This window comes from Podarcis muralis, chromosome 7 (genome assembly GCF_964188315.1).
Source record: "Podarcis muralis chromosome 7, rPodMur119.hap1.1, whole genome shotgun sequence".
Taxonomy (NCBI): Eukaryota; Metazoa; Chordata; class Lepidosauria; order Squamata; family Lacertidae; genus Podarcis; species Podarcis muralis.
The window spans coordinates 4946108-4965378 of NC_135661.1; the positions used below are offsets into that span (position 1 = coordinate 4946108).

At 48.7% G+C, this 19271-nt stretch overlaps 1 protein-coding gene across 12 annotated transcripts in view; it reads left to right on the forward strand.

The window, feature by feature from the left end:
• Window positions 1-19271, forward strand: part of ARHGEF10L (Rho guanine nucleotide exchange factor 10 like) — a 147868-nt gene that overhangs the window by 118186 nt on the left and 10411 nt on the right. For all 12 annotated transcript variants that reach the window (XM_077931078.1, XM_077931080.1, XM_077931081.1 and 9 more), the window contains one exon: window positions 11380-11554. In XM_077931078.1, the coding sequence (XP_077787204.1) occupies window positions 11380-11554 (175 nt within the window). The remainder of the gene's footprint in view (window positions 1-11379; window positions 11555-19271) is intronic.

Here is a 19271-nt window from a genome sequence, read left to right on the forward strand (position 1 = left end):
GTGATATTAATTCCCTTGATTTATACTTCTGTTGATGCAGCCTAGGATCGTATTAGCTTTTTTCCGCTGCTGCATCACACTGTTGACTCATGTTATGCTTCAACCCACAGCGCCACCCGTTTACTACACCTTAAAACAATTCAGAATAAAACATTACAGAAGAAAGTCAAATGTAAAACTTTGTTAGTTTTGGCCCAGTTCTCCAGTCTGTTAAATTCCCCTTTGCAGTTTGTCGATACCCTTCTTAAAATGGATTGCCCAGAACGTGACAGAGGACTCCAGGTACAGACTGAGCAAGACAGAATAGAGCAGTTCTGTGACTTCCCTCGATCGGGACACTAGACTTCTGTTGACGCAGCCTGGAATAGCATTAGATCTTTTTGTTGTGCCCCTCCCCTCTCTACGTGGGGTTGTGTTTTCAGGAGGGGGTGTGTGCAAGTGCTCCTCTGCTAAATGGCCTTCTCGGTGCTCAGAGATGGCCTGACCTAGATTTCCCTCTGCTTGCTTCAAACTGGTTATTTCACCGGGCAATAATAGCCCAATCTCCCACGCGGAGAGGACGCCGGGGGGATCCTATTTGCTTCTCCACTGGGCTTTTTAGGAGCAAATGGCTCTTGCTCGCGATTCTCCCAAATGGCAATAACGGGACTTTCTTTTTGTAAAAATAAATTATTATATATATTTTTTTGCTTTCACAAGTCCTGAAAAAGTGGCGATGCAGCAATCTTTTCTGCTGACTCCATTTTTCTTTACGTCCATTAGGGGAGCTGCGTTTAGGGTCACGAGCAAACTTCAGCAGGGACTTTCTTAAAGAGACAGATCACCTGAGAAGAGGCAGGGAGGGAGGAAGCACGAATTTTGGAAGGTTCAGGGCAGATAAAAGGAACTCCTTTTCACAGAACAGAGTTAAACTGTGGAACTCACTTTCACAGGAGGCAATGATAACCACCAACCTAGATGACTTTAAATTCAGGGAGGAGAGGGCTATTGATGGCTCCTAGCCAGGGGATGCGGGTGGCGCTGTGGGTTACACAACAGAGCCTAGGACTTGCCGATCAGAAGGTTGCCGGTTTGAATCCCCACGATGGGATGAGCTCCCCTTGCTGTGTCCCAGCTCCTGCCAACCTAGCAGTTCGAAAGCACGTCAAAGTGCAAGTAGATATATAGGTACCACTCCAGCGGAAAGGTAAATGGTGTTTCCGTGCGCTGCTCTGGTTCGCCAGAAGCGGCTTAGTCATGCTGGCCACATGACCCGGAAGCTGTACGCCAGCTCCCTCGGCCAATAAAGCAAGATGAGCGCCACAACCCCAGAGTTGGCCACAACTGGACCTAATGATCAGGGGTCCCTTTACCTTTACCCTTTAACCTTTTTACCTTTTACCCTTTTTACCCTTTTTACCCTAGGTATGGCTAAGATGCTGCTGGACTCCAGTTCCCATCAGCCCACAGTCCAGGGCTTACCCATTCACAACAATGGAGGCAAAATTCAATTCAGCTCGCATTTAAAGGCCCAGCCACTTAATTTTTATGCTTCAAAACCGTGCAGCGACTGAAACGCGGCTGATCTTTCGGAATTCGCACATCTCCAAATTTTGCAAACCCTGTTACACCAGCCGAGCCTCATAATCCAGGAATGCATATATACTTTTTGCTCGGGCAAAGCGTGCCTGAAAACACATCTCTTCACAAAACCAACCTACAAAAATGTGCTATAATTAGGCAAAATTGCTTTGTAAATAATTGCCTTGGATATCAGCCAAAAACTGCATGCAGGAAAAGGGAGAGAAAAGTGTCCGTTAGGAGAAATCTGTGCCAAAATCCTCATGAATATTCATGGGGATTTTAAAATTAAAGACAATTCAAACTAATGCGGAGAGGCGGTAGAGCTTAAATCGAAGGTGGAGAAGGGAGAGGTTCCCCAAGATTGGCATTTTTCCCCATGTCTGATCTAGAACCCTCCTTTTTTAACTGTGCACGGCTCTAGAACTGATAGGACAGCCAAACTGAACCACCTGAAAGGCTGTCCCATGAAGGCTGGAGCAAGCTTGTTTTCCTCCTGCTCCAGGGCGCAGGACCTGAACCAACAGATTCAAAGGGCCAGAAAGGAGAGCCCCCCTAAACAATAGGAAGAACTTTCTGATGGACTCATAGTATCGTAGAATTTGGATGGACCCCAAGGGTCATCTAGTCCAACCCCCTGCAATGCAGGAATCTCAGCTAATAATAATAATTTATTATTTATACCCTGCCCATTAGGCTGGGTTTCCCCAGCCACTCTGGGCGGTTTCCAACAAGTATTAAAATACAATAGTCTGTTAAACATTAAAAGCTTCCCTAAACAGGGCTGACTTCAGGTGTCTTCTAAAAGTCTAGTAGTTGTTTTTCTCTTTGACATCTGGTGGGAGGGTGTTCCACAGGGACTTGGCTTCTCACAGTGAGGGAACCACCAGAAGGCCCTCGGCGCTAGACCTCAGTGTCCGGGCAGAACGATGGGGGTGGAGATGCTCCTTCAGGTATACTGGACCATGCAACCTCTGCTTAAAATCCTCCGAGTCCACAAACTCCCCACGGAGTTTGTCCCACTGTCAGAAAGCTCTTAACAGGCAAAGCATGGGCTTTGCACGGGCTCTACTGCTGAGCTACCGCCCTTTCCTTAAAAATAAAGCGGGTTTCTAGTCCTCATCGTTCTAAACAAGAGGCTGATTGTAATAGGAAACGTCACAGTCAGGCTCTTTGCCCATCTAGCTCTGTTTTGCCTAAATGGACCGGCAGCATCTTTCTAGGGATGTTCACATTCTTATGCGGTGATGCCTGGGATTCAAGCTGGGTCCTTCTGCATGCAAGGCAGGTGTCCAGCCTCTCAGCTACACCTTTCCCTTAAGTCGCAGAGATATGGGAAGCTGCTTTCTATTGACTCAGTCGATCTTCCTCTACTGTCTACACTGGCTGGCAGTGTCTCTGCTGCATTCATCAGAGTATTTCCCCAGTCTTACCTGGAGATGCTGTTGGGGATTGGGACCGTCTGCATGCAAGGCAGATGCACTCCTCTGCCTGTGACCCTTACTTCTATGAAAGCATACAGTGTGTGTGTGTGTGTGTGTGTGTGTGTGTGTGTGTGTGTGTGTGTGTAGCAGGTCTCCAGTCTTCCAAGAGGCCGGAGAGTGATGCTGTCGGATGATGAAAGATCACTTCGCCTATTAGACGACTGGCTTCAGACCAAGGTGTCCATTAATTAACCAGCTTGGGATTATGGATAGTTACTTAGAGTGGCACCTTAAGGAAGGTGCTTTGTGAAAGTGAAGGTGACCGCGTGGTGGGTGGGTGCCTTTCTCTGCGATTTTATTTTATTTTTTTGCGGGGAGAGGGAAGGCCTTGATATTGCTTCTGGGCCTCAGTTGCCTGAAATGCACATGTTCCTATCCAAAATGAGAGTTCCTCTGAGCAGGTGCAGAGCGCGTTTCCCAGGTCTGGCAGGTTTGGAGGGTTGCAAGAAGCGTTCAGCAGCCCCTCCCAAGTGTCCCTATTTTCCAGGGACGGCTGCAGGCTTACAGAAGCCGTCCTGGTTTCTGATTTGATCCCGGAATGTTCCACTTTTCCTTAGGACATTTTCATCAGAGAAATGTTGGAGGGGATGGAGCTGTGTGACACCCCCCCCCCAAGCCAAGGTAACTGCACAACCTTTAGAAGACATCTGAAGGCAGCCCTGTATAGGGAATATTTTAAATCTTTTATTATATTTTTATATATGTTGGAAGCCACACACAGTGGCTGGGGCAACCCAGTCAGATGGGCAGGGTATTATTATTATTATTATTATTATTATTATTATTGGTAAAGGGACCCCTGACCATTAGGTCCAGTCGTGGCCGACTCTGGAGTTGCAGCGCTCATCTCACTTTATTGGCCGAGGGAGCCGCGTACAGCTTCCGGGTCATGTGGCCAGCATGACTAAGCCACTTCTGGCGAACCAGAGCAGCGCATGGAAACGTCATTTACCTTCCCACCGGAGTGGTACCTATTTATCTACTTGCACTTTGATGTGCTTTCAAACTGCTAGGTTGGCAGGAGCAGGGACCGAGCAACGGGAGCTCACCCCGTTGCAGGGATTCGAACCCCTGACCTTCTGATCGGTAAGTCCTAGGCTCTGTGATTTAACCCACAGTGCCACCCGCCTCCTTGTTATTATTAGACATCCCTATTTTCATTGGAGAAATGATGGAGGGTATGTGTTCAGGATGGAGGTGGAACTGTCTGACACTGAGTTAGATGGACCCAAGAGCCACAGTCGGTCAAAAGCAGTTTCCTACATCAATTCCTAGAATTGAGCAGAAGACACGGGAATGCGTGTGGCTGCTTCATGCAGAGCATGGGTTATTGGCCCATCTAGCTGAGTATTACCTGCACAGACTGGCAGCAGCTCTCCAGGAACCGTTGGTCTGATCATTCAGGCAGTTATTGTGTTCTTCCAGGCCTGTACAAGTGAACAAACCTTCACATACACACTTCCGCCACCAAGCTGCTTGCTCCAGCAATCTCTGTTTTCCCCTGATTGTGGGGATGGTGGGGGGAGGATGTTGGCACCTCCTCTGCCTTGGCACCTTCCGTCAGCCGAAGTTTGATGCCTCGTCAATACTAATATGACTTTTTACGCCTCCCTTGCTGCCCGGCGGGATTTATGGGAGCGCTGTTTTTATACAGACATTTCGAGGTACATAAATGCCGCCGTTCCCGCCGTGGGTAGGGTTGTGTCAGCGTTTTCAATATAATATTCTGGGTTTTATAATGCAGGCAATAAAAGATGGTCGCACCGAGCCGGAATGCTGCGCAGCGGAGCCTCAGTCCCAGGGAAGGGGGTGGTGGAATACGCTGTATTTCTGTTCTAGAGAGAGGGGAGAGAGTTTGCGGGCGGATGATTTGTCGGTGTCATCTACATCTAGTTAGAGTGGTCCGCTCTTAACCTGAAACTGTTCTTAACCGGAAGCACCACTTTAGCTAATGGGGCCTCCTGCTACCGCTGTGCCGCTGGAGCACGATTTCTGTTCTTAACCTGAAGCACTATTTCTGGGTTAGTGGAGTCTGTAACCTGAAGCGTATGTAACCCGAGGTACCACTGTATTGGCGAGGGAGCCAGCGTACAGCTTCCGGGTCATGTGGCCAGCATGACTAAGCTGCTTCTGGCGAACCAGAGCAGCACACGGAAATGCCGTTCACCTTCCCGTCAGAGTGGTGCCTATTTATCTACTTGCACTTTGAGGTGCTTTCGAACTGCTAGGTTGGCAGGAGCAGGGACCGAGCAACGGGAGCTCACCCCGTCGCGGGGATTCGAACTGCCGACCTTCTGATCGGCAAGTCCTAGGCTCTGTGGTTTAACCCACAGCGCCACCCGCGTCCCACCCACCAATTTACATGACTTTAAAAGGATTAGACAGATTCACGGAGGAGAGGGCCACTAGCCACAATGGTCATATTCTGCCCCCCATATTCTGCTTCTGAATACCCGCCGCTGTAATCACAGATAGGAGGGGACAGTGAAATTGTGCTCAAAGCCCGCTTGCAGGTTTCCCCCTTTGGCCTGATCCAGCAGCCTGGGATCTTTGCGTGCTGTTACATCAATTCGGCACATAAATCAAGGGTAACTTTTTGCACACTAACATCTTTCGGAGGTGGAAGCAGGCAGCCGGATCATTTTCTTTTAAAAAAATGTTGTTTTATGGTATGTTTTATGATACTTTTACGACTTCATGTTTTTGTACTGTAAACCGCCCTAGTCATTTTTGTATTAAAAAAACTGGTACAGAAATAAAACGGCCGATACTAAGGGTATTGCACAGGAGCCGGAGAGAAGCCAGCTAGTGGGTTACTTAGAGGGGGTGGACATGCCACCCGCAATTTTCCCCATGTCGTTTTTTGCTGTTTCTCAACCTCACCTGCAAACTGGCAGGCTTCTCTGTCATCAGGGACAGTGGCAGAACATCTGCTTGGCATGCAGAAGGTTACAGATTCAGTCCCCAGTGGTGTCACATGGTAGGGCTGGGAGAGATTACCTGCTTAAAACCTGGACAGCTGCTGGCTGCTTTTAATATCCCACCTTCTCCTCCAAGATGTGGGTGATGCTGTGGGTTAAACCACAGAGCCTAGGGCTTGCCAATCAGAAGGTTGGCGGTTTGAATCCCCGCAACGGGGTGAGCTCCCGTTGTTCAGTCCCAGCTCCTGCCAACCTAGCAGTTCGAAAGCACGTCAAAGTGCAAGTAGATAAATAGGTACTGCTCCGGCGGGAAGGTAAACGGTGTTTCCGTGCGCTGCTCTGTTTCGCCAGAAGCAGCATAGTCATGTTGGCCACATGACCCGGAAGCTGTTTCCCGACTCCCTCGGCCAGTAAAGCGAGATGAGCGCCACAACCCCAGAGTCATCCGTGACTGGACTTAATGGTCAGGGGTCCCTCTCCCTTTACCTATAAATGGGACTCGGGTGGTGCTGTGGGTTAAACCACAGAGCCTAGGGCTTGCCGATCAGAAGGTCAGCGGGTTCGAATCCCCGCGACGGGGTGAGCTCCCATTGCTCGGTCCCTGCTCCTGAAAACTTAGCAGTTTGAAAGCACGTCAAAATGCAAGTAGATAAATAGGTACCACTCCAGCGGGAAGGTAAACGGCGTTTCCGTGCGCTGCTCTGGTTCGCCAGAAGCGGCTTAGTCATGCTGGCCACATGACTCGGAAGCTGTATGCTGGCTCCGTCGGCCAATAAAGCGAGATGAGCGCCCGAACCCCAGAGTCGTCCGCAACTGGACCTAACGGTCAGGGGTCCCTTTACCTTTACCTTCTCCTCCAAAGAATTCAAGGTGGATGACATGCTTCTCCCCCTCCTCATTTAATCCCTGCAACAGCCCTGTGAGGTAGGTTAGGCTGAGAGGCAATGAGTGGCCCCTGAGATCACCCATTGAAAGCTTCATGGCCTAGTGGGGGGATTTGAACTCTGGTCTCTCTCAGGTCTTAGTCTGACACTCTAAACCAGTATTTCCCAAATTTGGGACTCCAGCTGTTTTTGAACTACAACTCCCATCATCCCTAGCTAATGGGACCCGTACTCAGGGAAGATGGGACCTGTAGTCCGAAAACAGCTGGAGACCCACGTTTGGGAAATCCTGATCTCCATCTATATCCCTCCTATCTATCCTCCCCAATCTATGTCCTCCCTCCTGTGAGCACGAAATCCCTGAGAGCTCCAGTCGCCCACCAAAGGTACATTGGTACCTCGTGTACTTAATTTGTTGCGGAGTTCCGTTCTTAACCTGAAACTGTTCCTAACCTGAGGTACCACTTTAGCTAATGGGGCCTCCCACTGCTGCTGCGCCGCCGCCACATGATTTCTGTTCTCATCCTGAAGCAAAGTTCTTAACCCGAGGTACTATTTCTGGGTTAGCGGAGTCTGTAACCTGAAGTGTATGTAGCCTGAAGCGTCTGTAACCCGAGGTACCACTGTATTCTTACAGAAGGACTTCAAAGCTGCGGTCTACCTCTTGGATTGGTTCAGACATCTAACCAAAGCGGCCAAATCATGTGGACTAGCAGCCAGCTTTTTATACCTTGTAACTTTAACTTGTTGAACTCGGATTGAGAGGTTTAGCTGGCCCTAGGCCACTTGCTGCTTCCCGGCCTGCCTCACAGGGCTGTTGTGAGGAGGAGACAGGAGAGGGGCGCAACTTGTAGGAAGAAAGAGCAGTATACAAGCGTGATAACGGATCTGAGTCTCTGAGCCGTTTCCAGTTAAGAATTCCTCAGAATGGGGGTTGGTCCTGAGTTCTGTCTTTGTGATTTGTGGGATGGCTAATAATAATAATAATAATAATTATTATTATTATTAATTTATATCCCGCCCATCTGGCTTGGTTTCCCCAGCCACTGGGCACCTTGCAACATATAATACACAAAACATCAAACATTAAAAAAAACAATATATCCTATACAAGCAACATGCAAACCAATAAATCAATAAAAACCAATAACAACAATAATAAACAGTTTGCAGTTATACCCAAATTAAAGTAACCGCCAACCCCAAATAAACTAAACTAAATTTCCAGTTCACCAGGTTATGCCAATGGCTTCTCTCTCATTCTCTCCCTTCCTTCCTTCCTTCCTTTCTTTCTTTCTTTCTTTCTTTCTTTCTTTCTTTCTTTCTTTCTTTCTTTCTAAAAAAGTATTCGACCACCTGCAATTCCAAAAACAGCCCAGTGTAAAAATGTCACCTTTGTTTTATGGGCTAGATTGCAACGGCCACCGCACTTGCCTACATGGTGAATGAGGGGAAAGTTTGACGACTGCAGGCGATTGCTGCTACTGATAAGAAAGGAGGGCAGAGAAGGGTTGCGCGGTAACAAAACATCCCCGGTAGTTTTGCTGTTTGGGTGGAAATGGAATTGGGGGGAAAGCACTTGCTGTATTAAAGAGATTAGGGGTTTGGGGAGCCTTTTTAGCCTGAGGGCCACATTCTATCCTGTGCAGCCATCCGGGGGCCAGAGGCAAAAGCAGAGCGACTGATAGGAGCCATATTGATGTTGACTAGCCCTGCCTTATGACACAGGCACATATGAGTCTGCCTTACACGGAGTCCATCTACCCCATTAATGTCTGCATTGGCTGGCAGCAATGGCTTTCCGGGTTTTCAGGTGGGGGTCTTCTTCCCCAAGGCCTGCCTCAAGATGCAGTGGGGGGGGGGGTGAACCTGGTTCCTTTTGTGTGGGGTGTGAAATAAGAATATTGAGGGGTCCCTTCAAGGCAGGGGTCAGCAAACTTTTTCAGCAGGGGGCCGGTCCACTGTCCCTCAGATCTTGTGGGGGGCCGGACAATTGTTTTGGGGGGGGATGAACGAATTCCTATGCCCCACAAATAACCCAGAGATGCATTTTAAATAAAAGCACACCTTCTACTCATGTAAAAACACGCTGATTCCCGGACCATCCGCAGGCTGGATTTAGACGGTGATTGGGCCGGATCCAGCCGCCTGGCCTTAGTTTGCCTACTCATGCTTCAAGGGGTTCAGCTTCTTAAGGAAGACTGGACCTTCGGAGAGAGCGTACTTTTTTAAGGCTCAAACCGGACAGGAAATGAACAGAGACCAGACCAGGTTATACAAAAGCAAAGCGGCTATAAGCCTGGTCTTTATTAAAGCTGTTGAAACAGGGTGCCCCCCCCACAAGCAGGAGAGAAGAGGAGGACCCAGGACAAAGGTGTGCAAGCGCTTATATAGACTTTGAAATTGCCCACCCTGGAGCTCAAGACCACCCCCAGAAACACCATACGTACATCACAGAAGGGGTGTAGCCCAAGACCACCCCCCAGATACATCAGAGATGGGGAGGACTACAACAGAAATCTGAGTGCGTTGTTTTTTCTCCTGTCTGCTAGGTTACCTGCTTGGATTACCTGGGCATCCTGGCCACTCTTTAGTTATGATAACTACTCAACTCCTGAATCCAGGTCACAGGCTCACCCTATTCATATCTTAAATGTGCCCTTGAGACAGGATTTGTGAGCAAAGAGACAATGGGGAGGCTCCCCATTTCCTTCGACCTTGCAGAGAAATATCTGAGGTCAATTTGGGAGGGAGAAAATGCTTTTAGGACTTTTTTGTGGGTTTCAGACATGTGGTCTATACATATTTGTATGTGCTTGCTTGGTACATTTATGAACATCTATTATATATATATAAGACCTTAAAATTCTTATAACAGGTGCATGGGCCCTGCCACCAAGCGGTGGCCCTTTCCTGAAAAACAAAACAAGTTTCTAGTTCTTGCCGTTCCATGTAAAAAAGGCTGGTTGAAAAAGGGAGCTGCCCTCTGCCTGGGATTTATTGGGGTTGTCGGGTTCCTGTGCTGAGCCTCAGAAGGTCTCGTAAAAGCCTGACATGTCAGAGGGGGAGAGAACAACTGGAACCTGACAGGCCGGTGAATTAAATTCTTAGGTAATTGCATCTTTGTGAGTCCATCGCTGCAGTCGGTTTGTTTGCCTTCTTCCGTTCCACTTGCTGAATAACACCCCCCACCTTTCCCTAAAAACCCCAGAAAGGATGTGCGCAGGTGGACTTCTTGGGATCTGCAACAGTGAAAATCAATTTCCCCTTCTCTTCCCCTCCCTCTGCTCTTAAGCAAAAATTGAATTCTGATAGCTAGGATTCCAGCTTCTTGCTGCTGCCGTGGATTTGCAAACAAGCAATGGATTTGTGGGCATCTCCGCTTCTGGATCTCTCCATGGCAGGGAGAGCAGAAAAGAGTTGCCTGGTGCCGTGGCTTGGCGGCCGCTCAAAACAGACCGGTTACCAGAGTCCCCTGTCCATGGAGGCGCGGGTCAATTCTGTGTCCAGAGCGGCTGTCTACCAGCTCCATCTGGTACGCAGGCTGAGACCTTACCTGCCCGCAGACTGTCTTGCCAGAGTGGTGCACACTCTGGTTATCTCCCGCTTGGACTACCGCAATGCGCTCTATGTGGGGCTACCTTTAAAGGTGACCCGGAAACTGCAACGTATCCAGAATGCGGCAGCCAGACGGGTGACTGGGAGCAGCTGCCGAGACCACATAACACCGGTCTTGAAAGACCTACATTGGCTCCCAGTACGTTTCTGGGCACAATTCAAAGTGTTGGTGCTGACCTTTAAAGCCCTAAACGGCCACGGCCCAGTATACCTGAAGGAGCATCTCCACCCCCATCGTCCAGCTTGGACACCGAGGTCCAGCTCCGAGGGCCTTGTGGCGGTTCCCTCCCTGTGAGAAGTGAGGTTACAGGGAACCAGGCAGAGGGCCTTCTTGGTAGTGGCACTCGTCCTGTGGAACGCCCTTCCATCAGATGTCGAGGAAATAAACAACTATCTGACTTTTAGAAGACATCTGAAGGCAGCCCTGTTTAGGGAAGTTTTTAATGTTTAATGCTGTATTGTGTTTTTAACATTCTGTTGGGAGCCACCCAGAGTGGCTGGGGAAACCCAGGCAGATGGGTGGGGTATAAATAAATAAATTATCATCATCATCATCATCATCATCATCATCATCATCATCATTATTTATTATCCTCTTTTAAAGCCATTCAAGTTGGTGGTGATCACTGCCTCCTGCAGGAAGGAGTTCCGCAGTTTAACTCTGCCCTGCATAGAGGTATTTCTTGGGAGGTTGTGGACTCACTTTCCTTGAAGGCTTTTAAGCAGAGGTTGGATGGCCATCTATCAGGGAAGTGGAGTATAATTAATATGATGATGATGATGATGATGATGATGATGATGATTACAGTACAACAACAACCCTTTGCCACTCTGCGAAGAGGGTGACCGGTCCAGATGGGCCTGATCCAGCCGCAAGGCTCTCCTGACCTTGTGTTCTTCCCTTCCTTGCAGCAAACGTTTGAGGCCCATCCGGAGGAAGAAGCAAGTGTCACCCACATGATCAAGGCGGGCAGCGGCGTGTGGATGGCCTTCTCCTGCGGCTCCTCTGTCCGGCTCTTCCACACTGAAACGCTTGAGCATCTGCAGGAGATCAACATCGCCACGCGGACCACTTTTGCCCTGCCAGGTAGGCATGGGACCACCAACAGGGACAATAGCTCTGGATATTCCTGGCCTGGCCGCCAAAATTGGCACCACTGCGAGGCCTGCATGTCTGGGAGGGACAACTAAGTTTTACTCATTGAAATTACCAGAGGATCCCCATGAATTTCAGTGGGTTTCTTCCTTCCCTCCTTCCTTCCTTCCTTCGGCGATCACTCATAGCTGAGCATGATTGTCTTCCATAAACATGGTTTTAACAGTGAGTCCGTAAGTGACCGTTGAGGCCAATTCTGGATCCACGTGTCCTTCCACAGTGGGGACGAAGGTTTACAGGTGGGAGTTGATCGTGGTGAGGGTTTGCAAAGCGTGCCTTCCTCTTAGCATGTTTCTCCCTTTTGTCCTGTGTTCGAGCATCTTCAAAGCCCATGACACCTTCGGTAAAAGCTGTTCTCCAATTGCAGGCCAGTGTTTCCCAGTTGTTGGTGTTTATACTACAGTGGTAAAGGTAAAGGTACCCCTGCCCGTACGGGCCAGTCGTGTCCGACTCTAGGGTTGTGCGCCCATCTCACTCTAGAGGCCAGGGGCCAGCGCTGTCCGGAGACACTTCCGGGTCACGTGGCCAGCGTGACGAAGCTGCTCTGGCGAGTCAGTACCAGCGCAGCACACGGAAACGCCGTTTACCTTCCTGCTATAAAGCGGTACCTATTTATCTGCTTGCACTTAGGGGTGCTTTCGAACTGCTAGGTGGGCAGGAGCTGGGACCGAAAGACGGGAGCTCACCTTGCCGCGGGGATTCGAACCGCCGGCCATACGATCGGCAAGTCCTAGGCACTGAGGTTTTACCCACAGCGCCACCCGCGTCCCTACTACAGTGGTGTTGTTGTTGTTGTTTAGTCGTTTAGTCGTGTCCGACTCTTCGTGACCCCATGGACCAGAGCACGCCAGGCACCTCTGTCCTCCACTACCTCCCGCAGTTTGGTCAAACTCATGCTGGTAACCTCAAAAACGCTATCCAACCATCTCGTCCTCTGTCGCCCCCTTCTCCTTGTGCCCTCCATCTTTCCCAGCATCAGTGTCTTCTCCAGGGAGTCTTCTCTTCTCATGAGGTGGCCAAAGTACTGGAGCCTCAGCTTCACGATCTGTCCTTCCAGTGAGCACTCAGGTCTGATTTCCTTAAGAATGGATGCATTTGATCTTCTTGCCGTCCATGGGACTCTCAAGAGTCTTCTCCAGCACCATAATTCAAAAGCATCAATTCTTCGGCGATCAGCCTTCTTTATGGTCCAGCTCTCACTTCCATACATCACTACTGGGAAGACCATGGCTTTAACTATACGGACCTTTGTTGGCAAGGTGACATCTCTACTTCTCAAGATGCTGTCTAGGCCTGTCATTGCCCTTCTCCCAAGAAGCAGGCGTCTTTTAATTTCGTGGCTGCTGTCACCATCTGCAGTGATCATGGCGCCCAAGAAAGTAAAATCTCTCACTGCCTCCATTTCTTCCCCTTCTATTTGCCAGGAGGTGATGGCACCAGTGGCCATGATCTTCGTTTTTTTCATGTTGAGCTTCAGACCATATTTTGCGCTCTCCTCTTTCACCCTCATTAAAAGGTTCTTTAATTCCTCCTCACTTTCTGCCATCAAGGTTGTGTCATCTGCATATCTGAGGTTGTTGATATTTCTTCCGGCAATCTTAATTCCAGCTTGGGATTCATCCAGCCCAGCCTTTCGCATGATGTATTCTGCATACATCATGTATGCATCATGTATGCATGTATACTACAGTGGTACCTTGGGTTAATTCATTCCGGAGGTCTGTTCTTAACCTGAAACTGTTCTTAACCTGAAGCACCACTTTAGCTAATGGGGCCTCCTGCTGCTGCCGCACCACTGGAGCACGATTTCTTTTCTCATCCTGAAGCAAAGTTCTTAACCTGAAGCACTATTTCTGGGTTAGCAGAGTCTGTAACCTGAAGCGTATGTAACCGGAAGCGTATGTAACTCGAGGTACCACTGTACATTTTTTAAGGTTTGCGTTGAGAGAGGGTCTTTAAACCCCTTTTGTTGACCACCGGCATTACGCTTTCCATTTTTAAGTTTGGAATAGAGTAGTTGCTTTGGAGGATGATAATCAGGCATCTGCACAACATGACCAGTCCAATGAAGCTGATGTTGAAGAGTTTACACTGAGTAGGACTAGCATTAGAGATAACCCAGAGAAGCCTTCTCCCAGCTGTTATAGGATCACTGAGTTGTAGAGTTGGAAGGCACCCAGAGTCATCTAGCCTAACCTCCTGTGATGCAAGAGTCACAGCTAGAGAATCATAAATGGTCAGCCAACCTCTGTTCAAAACCCCCAAGGAAGGAAAGTCCACTACCTTGCAAGGGAGTCCCTTCCACTGTCAAATGGCTCTTACCGTCATCAAGATAGTTGGAATCTCTTTTCTTGAAATTTGAATCTGTTGGTTCACGTCCTACCTCCTGGAGCAGCAGAAAAGAAGCTTGCACTGTCTTCCGTGATATTTTGTTGTTGTTTAGTCGGAAAACATCTAGAGTGCTGTGTCCAATTCTGGGCACCACAATTGAAGGAGGATGTTGACAAGATGGAATGTGTGCAGAGGAGGGTGACCGAGATGATCAAGTGTCTGGAAACCAAGCCATATGAGGAGCAGTTGAAGGCGCTGGGTATGTTTAGGCTGGAAAAGAGGAGACTGACAGGAGATATGATTGTTGTTGTTATTGTTTAGTCGTTTAGTCGTGTCCGACTCTTTGTGACCCCATGGACCAGAGCACGCCAGGCACTCCTGTCTTCCACTGCCTCCCACAGTTTGGTCAGATTGCAACCATCTCGTCCTCTGACGTCCCCTTCTTCTTGTGCCCTCCATCTTTCCCAACATCAGGGTCTTTTCCAGGGAGTCTTCTCTTCTCATGAGGTGGCCAAATCCTTGGAGCCTCAGCTTCAGGATCTGTCCTTCCAGTGAGCACTCAGGGCTGACTTCCTTCAGAATGGATAGGTTTGATCTTCTTGCAGTCCATGGGACTCTCAAGAGTCTCCTCCAGCACCATAATTGAAAAGCATCGATTCTTTGGCCATCAGCCTTCTTTATGGTCCAGCTCTCACTTCCATACATCACTACTGGGAAAACCATAGCTTTAACTATACGGACCTTTGTCGGCAAGGTGATGTGTCTGATATAGCCCCCCACAAAGAAGAGGGCAAACATTTGGTCCTTGGATGGATAGCTCAGCTGGTTAGAGCATGGTGCTGATAATGCCAAGGTTGCAGGTTCGTATGGGGCAGCTGCATATTCCTGCATTGCAGGGGGTTGGGCTAGATGACCATCAGGGTCCCTTCCAACTCTACTCTTCTACGATTCTACAGCAGGGCTAGATCCAATGGGCAGAAGTGAAAGGAAAGGTGGCTTTGCTGCTGAACGTTAACAGTAAGAGCTGTTCCTTCAGGACTCTCCTTCCTTGGAGGTTTTTCAGCAGAGGTTGGATGGCCACCTGTCGTGGATGCTTTAGCTGAGATTCCTGCACTGCGGGGGGTTGGACTAGATGACCCTCGGAGTCCCATACAACTCTCTGATTCTATGATTACGAGAAGCATCTCTGCCATGGGAACAGGTAGGCAGTGGAAGTGAGGACTTAGAGAAGGTGGTCAGTTTTCCCTGGCTGGTTGTCATCAAGCAGGGAAACTTGGCTGCCATTTGGTGTGCGTGGGTGTCCAGCTCTGGACTTCCTGAACTGGGATTCATTGAATTGTAGAGTTGGAAAGGACCCCCACAGCTCTTCTAGTCCACCGCCCCCCCGCAATGCATGAATCACATCTCAAGAATGCATGCCGGAATACTATCCCATCATTGTTTAAAAACCTCCACCTTCTGAGGTTAAATGTTCCACTGTTGTTTGTTTTTTTACTTTATTTCGACAAAGTAATAATAATAAATAAATAAGAATAAAATGTGCACCTCACCACTGAGACCATTCCATTCTAACTATCCAACCTCCCAAATTTTCAACGCCTCTTGCGATGGTTTGACCCCTTTCCATTTTAACAGTACAGTGGTACCTCGGGTTACAGGCGCTAACCCAGAAATAGTACCTCGGTTTAAGAACTTTGCTTCAGGATGAGAACAGAAATCACATGGCGGTGGCGTGGTGGCAGCGGGAGGCCCCATTAGCTAAAGTGGTGTCACAGGTTAAGAACGGACCTCCAGAACAAATTAAGTTCTTAACCCGAGGTACCACTGTACAAATTCTACAAACACCTTCCATATCTCTTTGAAGTCATTTCTCCTGCATATTCCCCATCTTTCTTCCACTGTTGAACAGCCCTTGGAGAAGTGGGCTTGGACCTGATAGCGCCATCTCTCCTTCCCTGTGCCAAGTCAACCCAACTACCACCACAACCGCAACCACAAATTCTTTGTTAATTTTATTTCTGTTGCAGCCACCCTGCCCTGCGCCTTTCTTAGACCTCTCTCTCTCCCCTCCCCACTTTCTTCCATCTGCAAGATGGAGTAATTGTGCAATTAGGACTAAATGCATTAGCTGTTTAAAGTGTTTCATGGCTCTCTCCCTTTTTTTTTTTAAAAAAAGCTTTTTTTAAAAAGACCCCCTTTTTAAAAAAAAGAATTGCTGCTTCTCTTCTCCTTCCCTCGGAGCGAGCGTTTTAATTTTGGTATTAATGCATATTTGAACTTAAGCTCTCTCATCCTTTTTAACTAGACAGGCCGTTAATAAAGTCTTTCTCGCAGAGAGGCCCCGGCCTTTTAAAAGCGGTAGATCTATTAGCCGGGATGGAGTCTGACGTTGCGGCATTAAGCCTCTGAGATAAAATATTTATTCTCCGTTAAGAGTCCCACCCGCCATCTCTTCCCCGAAGAGCAGGGGGCACAAGAAGCCTTATCAGCATCGCTATGATCTGGGTGAATCCCGTCTTGTAGCTCCCATTCATTATTCTTCAATTCTTCTTGCAAAAAGCTTGGAACTTACTGCCTTATGCTGAGTCAAACCATTTGTCCATTGAGCCCAGTGTTGTCCACACAGACTGGCAGGCATCTCTCCAGGAGTTCAGGCCGAGATCTTACCTAGAGATTGAAAATGGAGGCCTTCTGCATGCTCTACCTCTGAGTTACAGTCTTTTCATTAAAAACAAAGTGTGCTGTTCGTCCTCATAGTTCTGAAGGAGTCAGACCCTTAGTCTATCTAGCTCAGTGTTGTCTTCACTGGCTGGCAGGATGCTCTGCAGGGTTTAAGGCTGAGGCCTTGCCTACTCCTTCTGCATGCAGAGCAGATGCTTCGCCTCTGAGCTACAGCCCTTCCAGTGTAATATGGAATCTATGGGTCTCTACCTTCCCTGTACTTTATCCTTTGCAAAACACCTACTGAGTTAGACTTGTGGCTCAAGGGTGCCTTACGCAGAACCTGCCCTAGAAATGATGGCATCGGCCATTTAATCCAGGGCTGGGAGAACTTTTTTTCTACGTTAGGACCACATTTCCTCCCAGATAAGCTTCCAAGGGCTGCATGCGAGGGGCGAGCAGGGCTAGAAGGAAAAGTCGGCAAGGCAGTAGAGGCCAATTTTACCTTTGTAGAGCAGGCTTGCTTTTGTACAAAAACCTATCTCCGTCTTCCATGCAAGAGGCATCATCAGACCTCAAGGATGTGTCCCACCCAGGAGGAAGAAACTAAGGGAGGAAACAAAATCAGGGCGGTGAGAGGTTCTGGCCTGGGGAGCGTTCTGAGGACCAGGGCAGAGAGGTTTTTGAGGGCTCCACTCAGCCCCAATCCCTGAACTTCTTCACCCTCCTTTTAATCAATGAATTGGTCAGGTCAATTGATTCCTACCGAAACCCGATCGCTTTATTGGCAACTCCCCATTTACGCGGGGGTTATGCTCTGAGGCACCATGCGTATTTTAAAGGTAAAGGGACCCCTGACCATTAGGTCCAGTCGTGACCGACTCTGGGGTTGCGGTGCTCATCTCGCTTTATTGGCCGAGGGAGCCGGCGTACAGCTTCCGGGTCATGTGGCCAGCAGGACTAAGCCGCTTCTGGCGAACCAGAGCAGTGCATGGAAACGCCGTTTACCTTCCCGCCGGAGCAGTACCTATTTATCTACTTGCACTTTGACATGCTTTCGAACTGCTAGGTTGGCAGGAGCAGGGACCGAGCAATGGGAGCTCACCCCGTCGCAGGGATTCGAACCACCAACCTTCTGATCGGCAAGTCCTAGGCTCTGTGGTTTAACCCACAGCGCCACCCGCGTCCATGGATATTTTAGGCCCTGCTAATTGATCAGGCATCACATTTTAGAAAGGTTTCAAGTATTTATTTATTTTTACAAGGTGACTTACGAAAGCTGGAGATGGCAGGGACCACATTCGTTCAGAGGGTTTGGGGGGATGTTGCAGGTTAGGGTGAGGGCTTCTTCTGAGATGTGGTCACAGCAGGCTGCCATCTAAAAGCAAAGCCTGCATTCGTCCCTCCCCCCAAGTCCTTGCTCTTTTCATATGCAAATATATGCAGGTTTAATCAGCAGAGATGTGCATTTAATCAACAACAGATTCCCTCAGTTGGATGCCTGGCCCGACTTAAGAAATCACTATATGACATTGGTGTCCTTTCACGGCAACCCTCGTGAGAGAGACCACCTCATCTGTTGAGTGGGATGGTCGGCCTCACCCTGGCTGTGTGTTGGTGGTTTTGGGGACGGGGTCTTTCTTCACACAAGTGAGTAGTTAAAGAGTGGAATTTGCTCTCACAAGAGGCGGCAACAGCCACCCACTTAGAGGACATTGAAAGAGGATGGAAATTGTAGAGTTGGAAGGTCACGCCCAGCAATGTAGGAATCAACGCTAAAGAATCCCTTACAGACAGACAGACAGACATCCAAACTCTCCTTAAAAACATCCGAGGAAGGAGAGTCCATCACCTTTTGATAGCCACCTCTGTTGAACAGCTCTTACTGTCCTGATGTTCATTCAAAATCTCCTTTTGGGGAGCCATTGTTTCGGTTCCTACCCTCCAGAGCAGAAGAAAACAAGCTCGCTCCATCCTCCATGGGACAGCCCTTCAGATATTTGAAGATGGCGATCATATCGCAGTGAGAGATTTTACTTTCTTGGGCTCCATGATCACTGCAGATGGTGACAGCAGTCACGAAATTAAAAGACGCCTGCTTCTTCGGAGAAAAGCAATGACAAACCTAGACAGCATCTTAAAAAGCAGAGACATCACCTTGCCAACAAAGGTCCCTATAGTTAAAGCTATGGTTTTCCCAGTAGTGATGTATGGAAGTGAGAGCTGGACCATAAAGAAGGCTGATCGCCGAAGAATTGATGCTTTTGAACTATGGTGCCGGAGGAGACTCCTGAGAGTCCCATGGACTGCAAGAAGATCAAACCTATCCATTCTGAAGGAAGTCAGACCTGAATGCTCACTGGAAGGACAAATTGTGAAGCTGAGGTTCCAATACTTTGGCCACCCCATGAGAAGAGAAGACTCCCTGGAAAAGACCCTGATGTTGGGAAAGATGGAGGGCACATGGAGAAGGGGATGACAGAAGATGAGATGGTTGGACAGTGTTCTCGAAGCTACCAGCATGAGTTTGACCAAACTGTGGGAGGCAGTGGAAGACAGGAGTGCCTGGCGTGCTCTGCTCCATGGGGTCACGAAGAGTCAGACATGACTAAGTGACTAAACAACAACAACAATCATATCTCTTCTCACAGTCTCC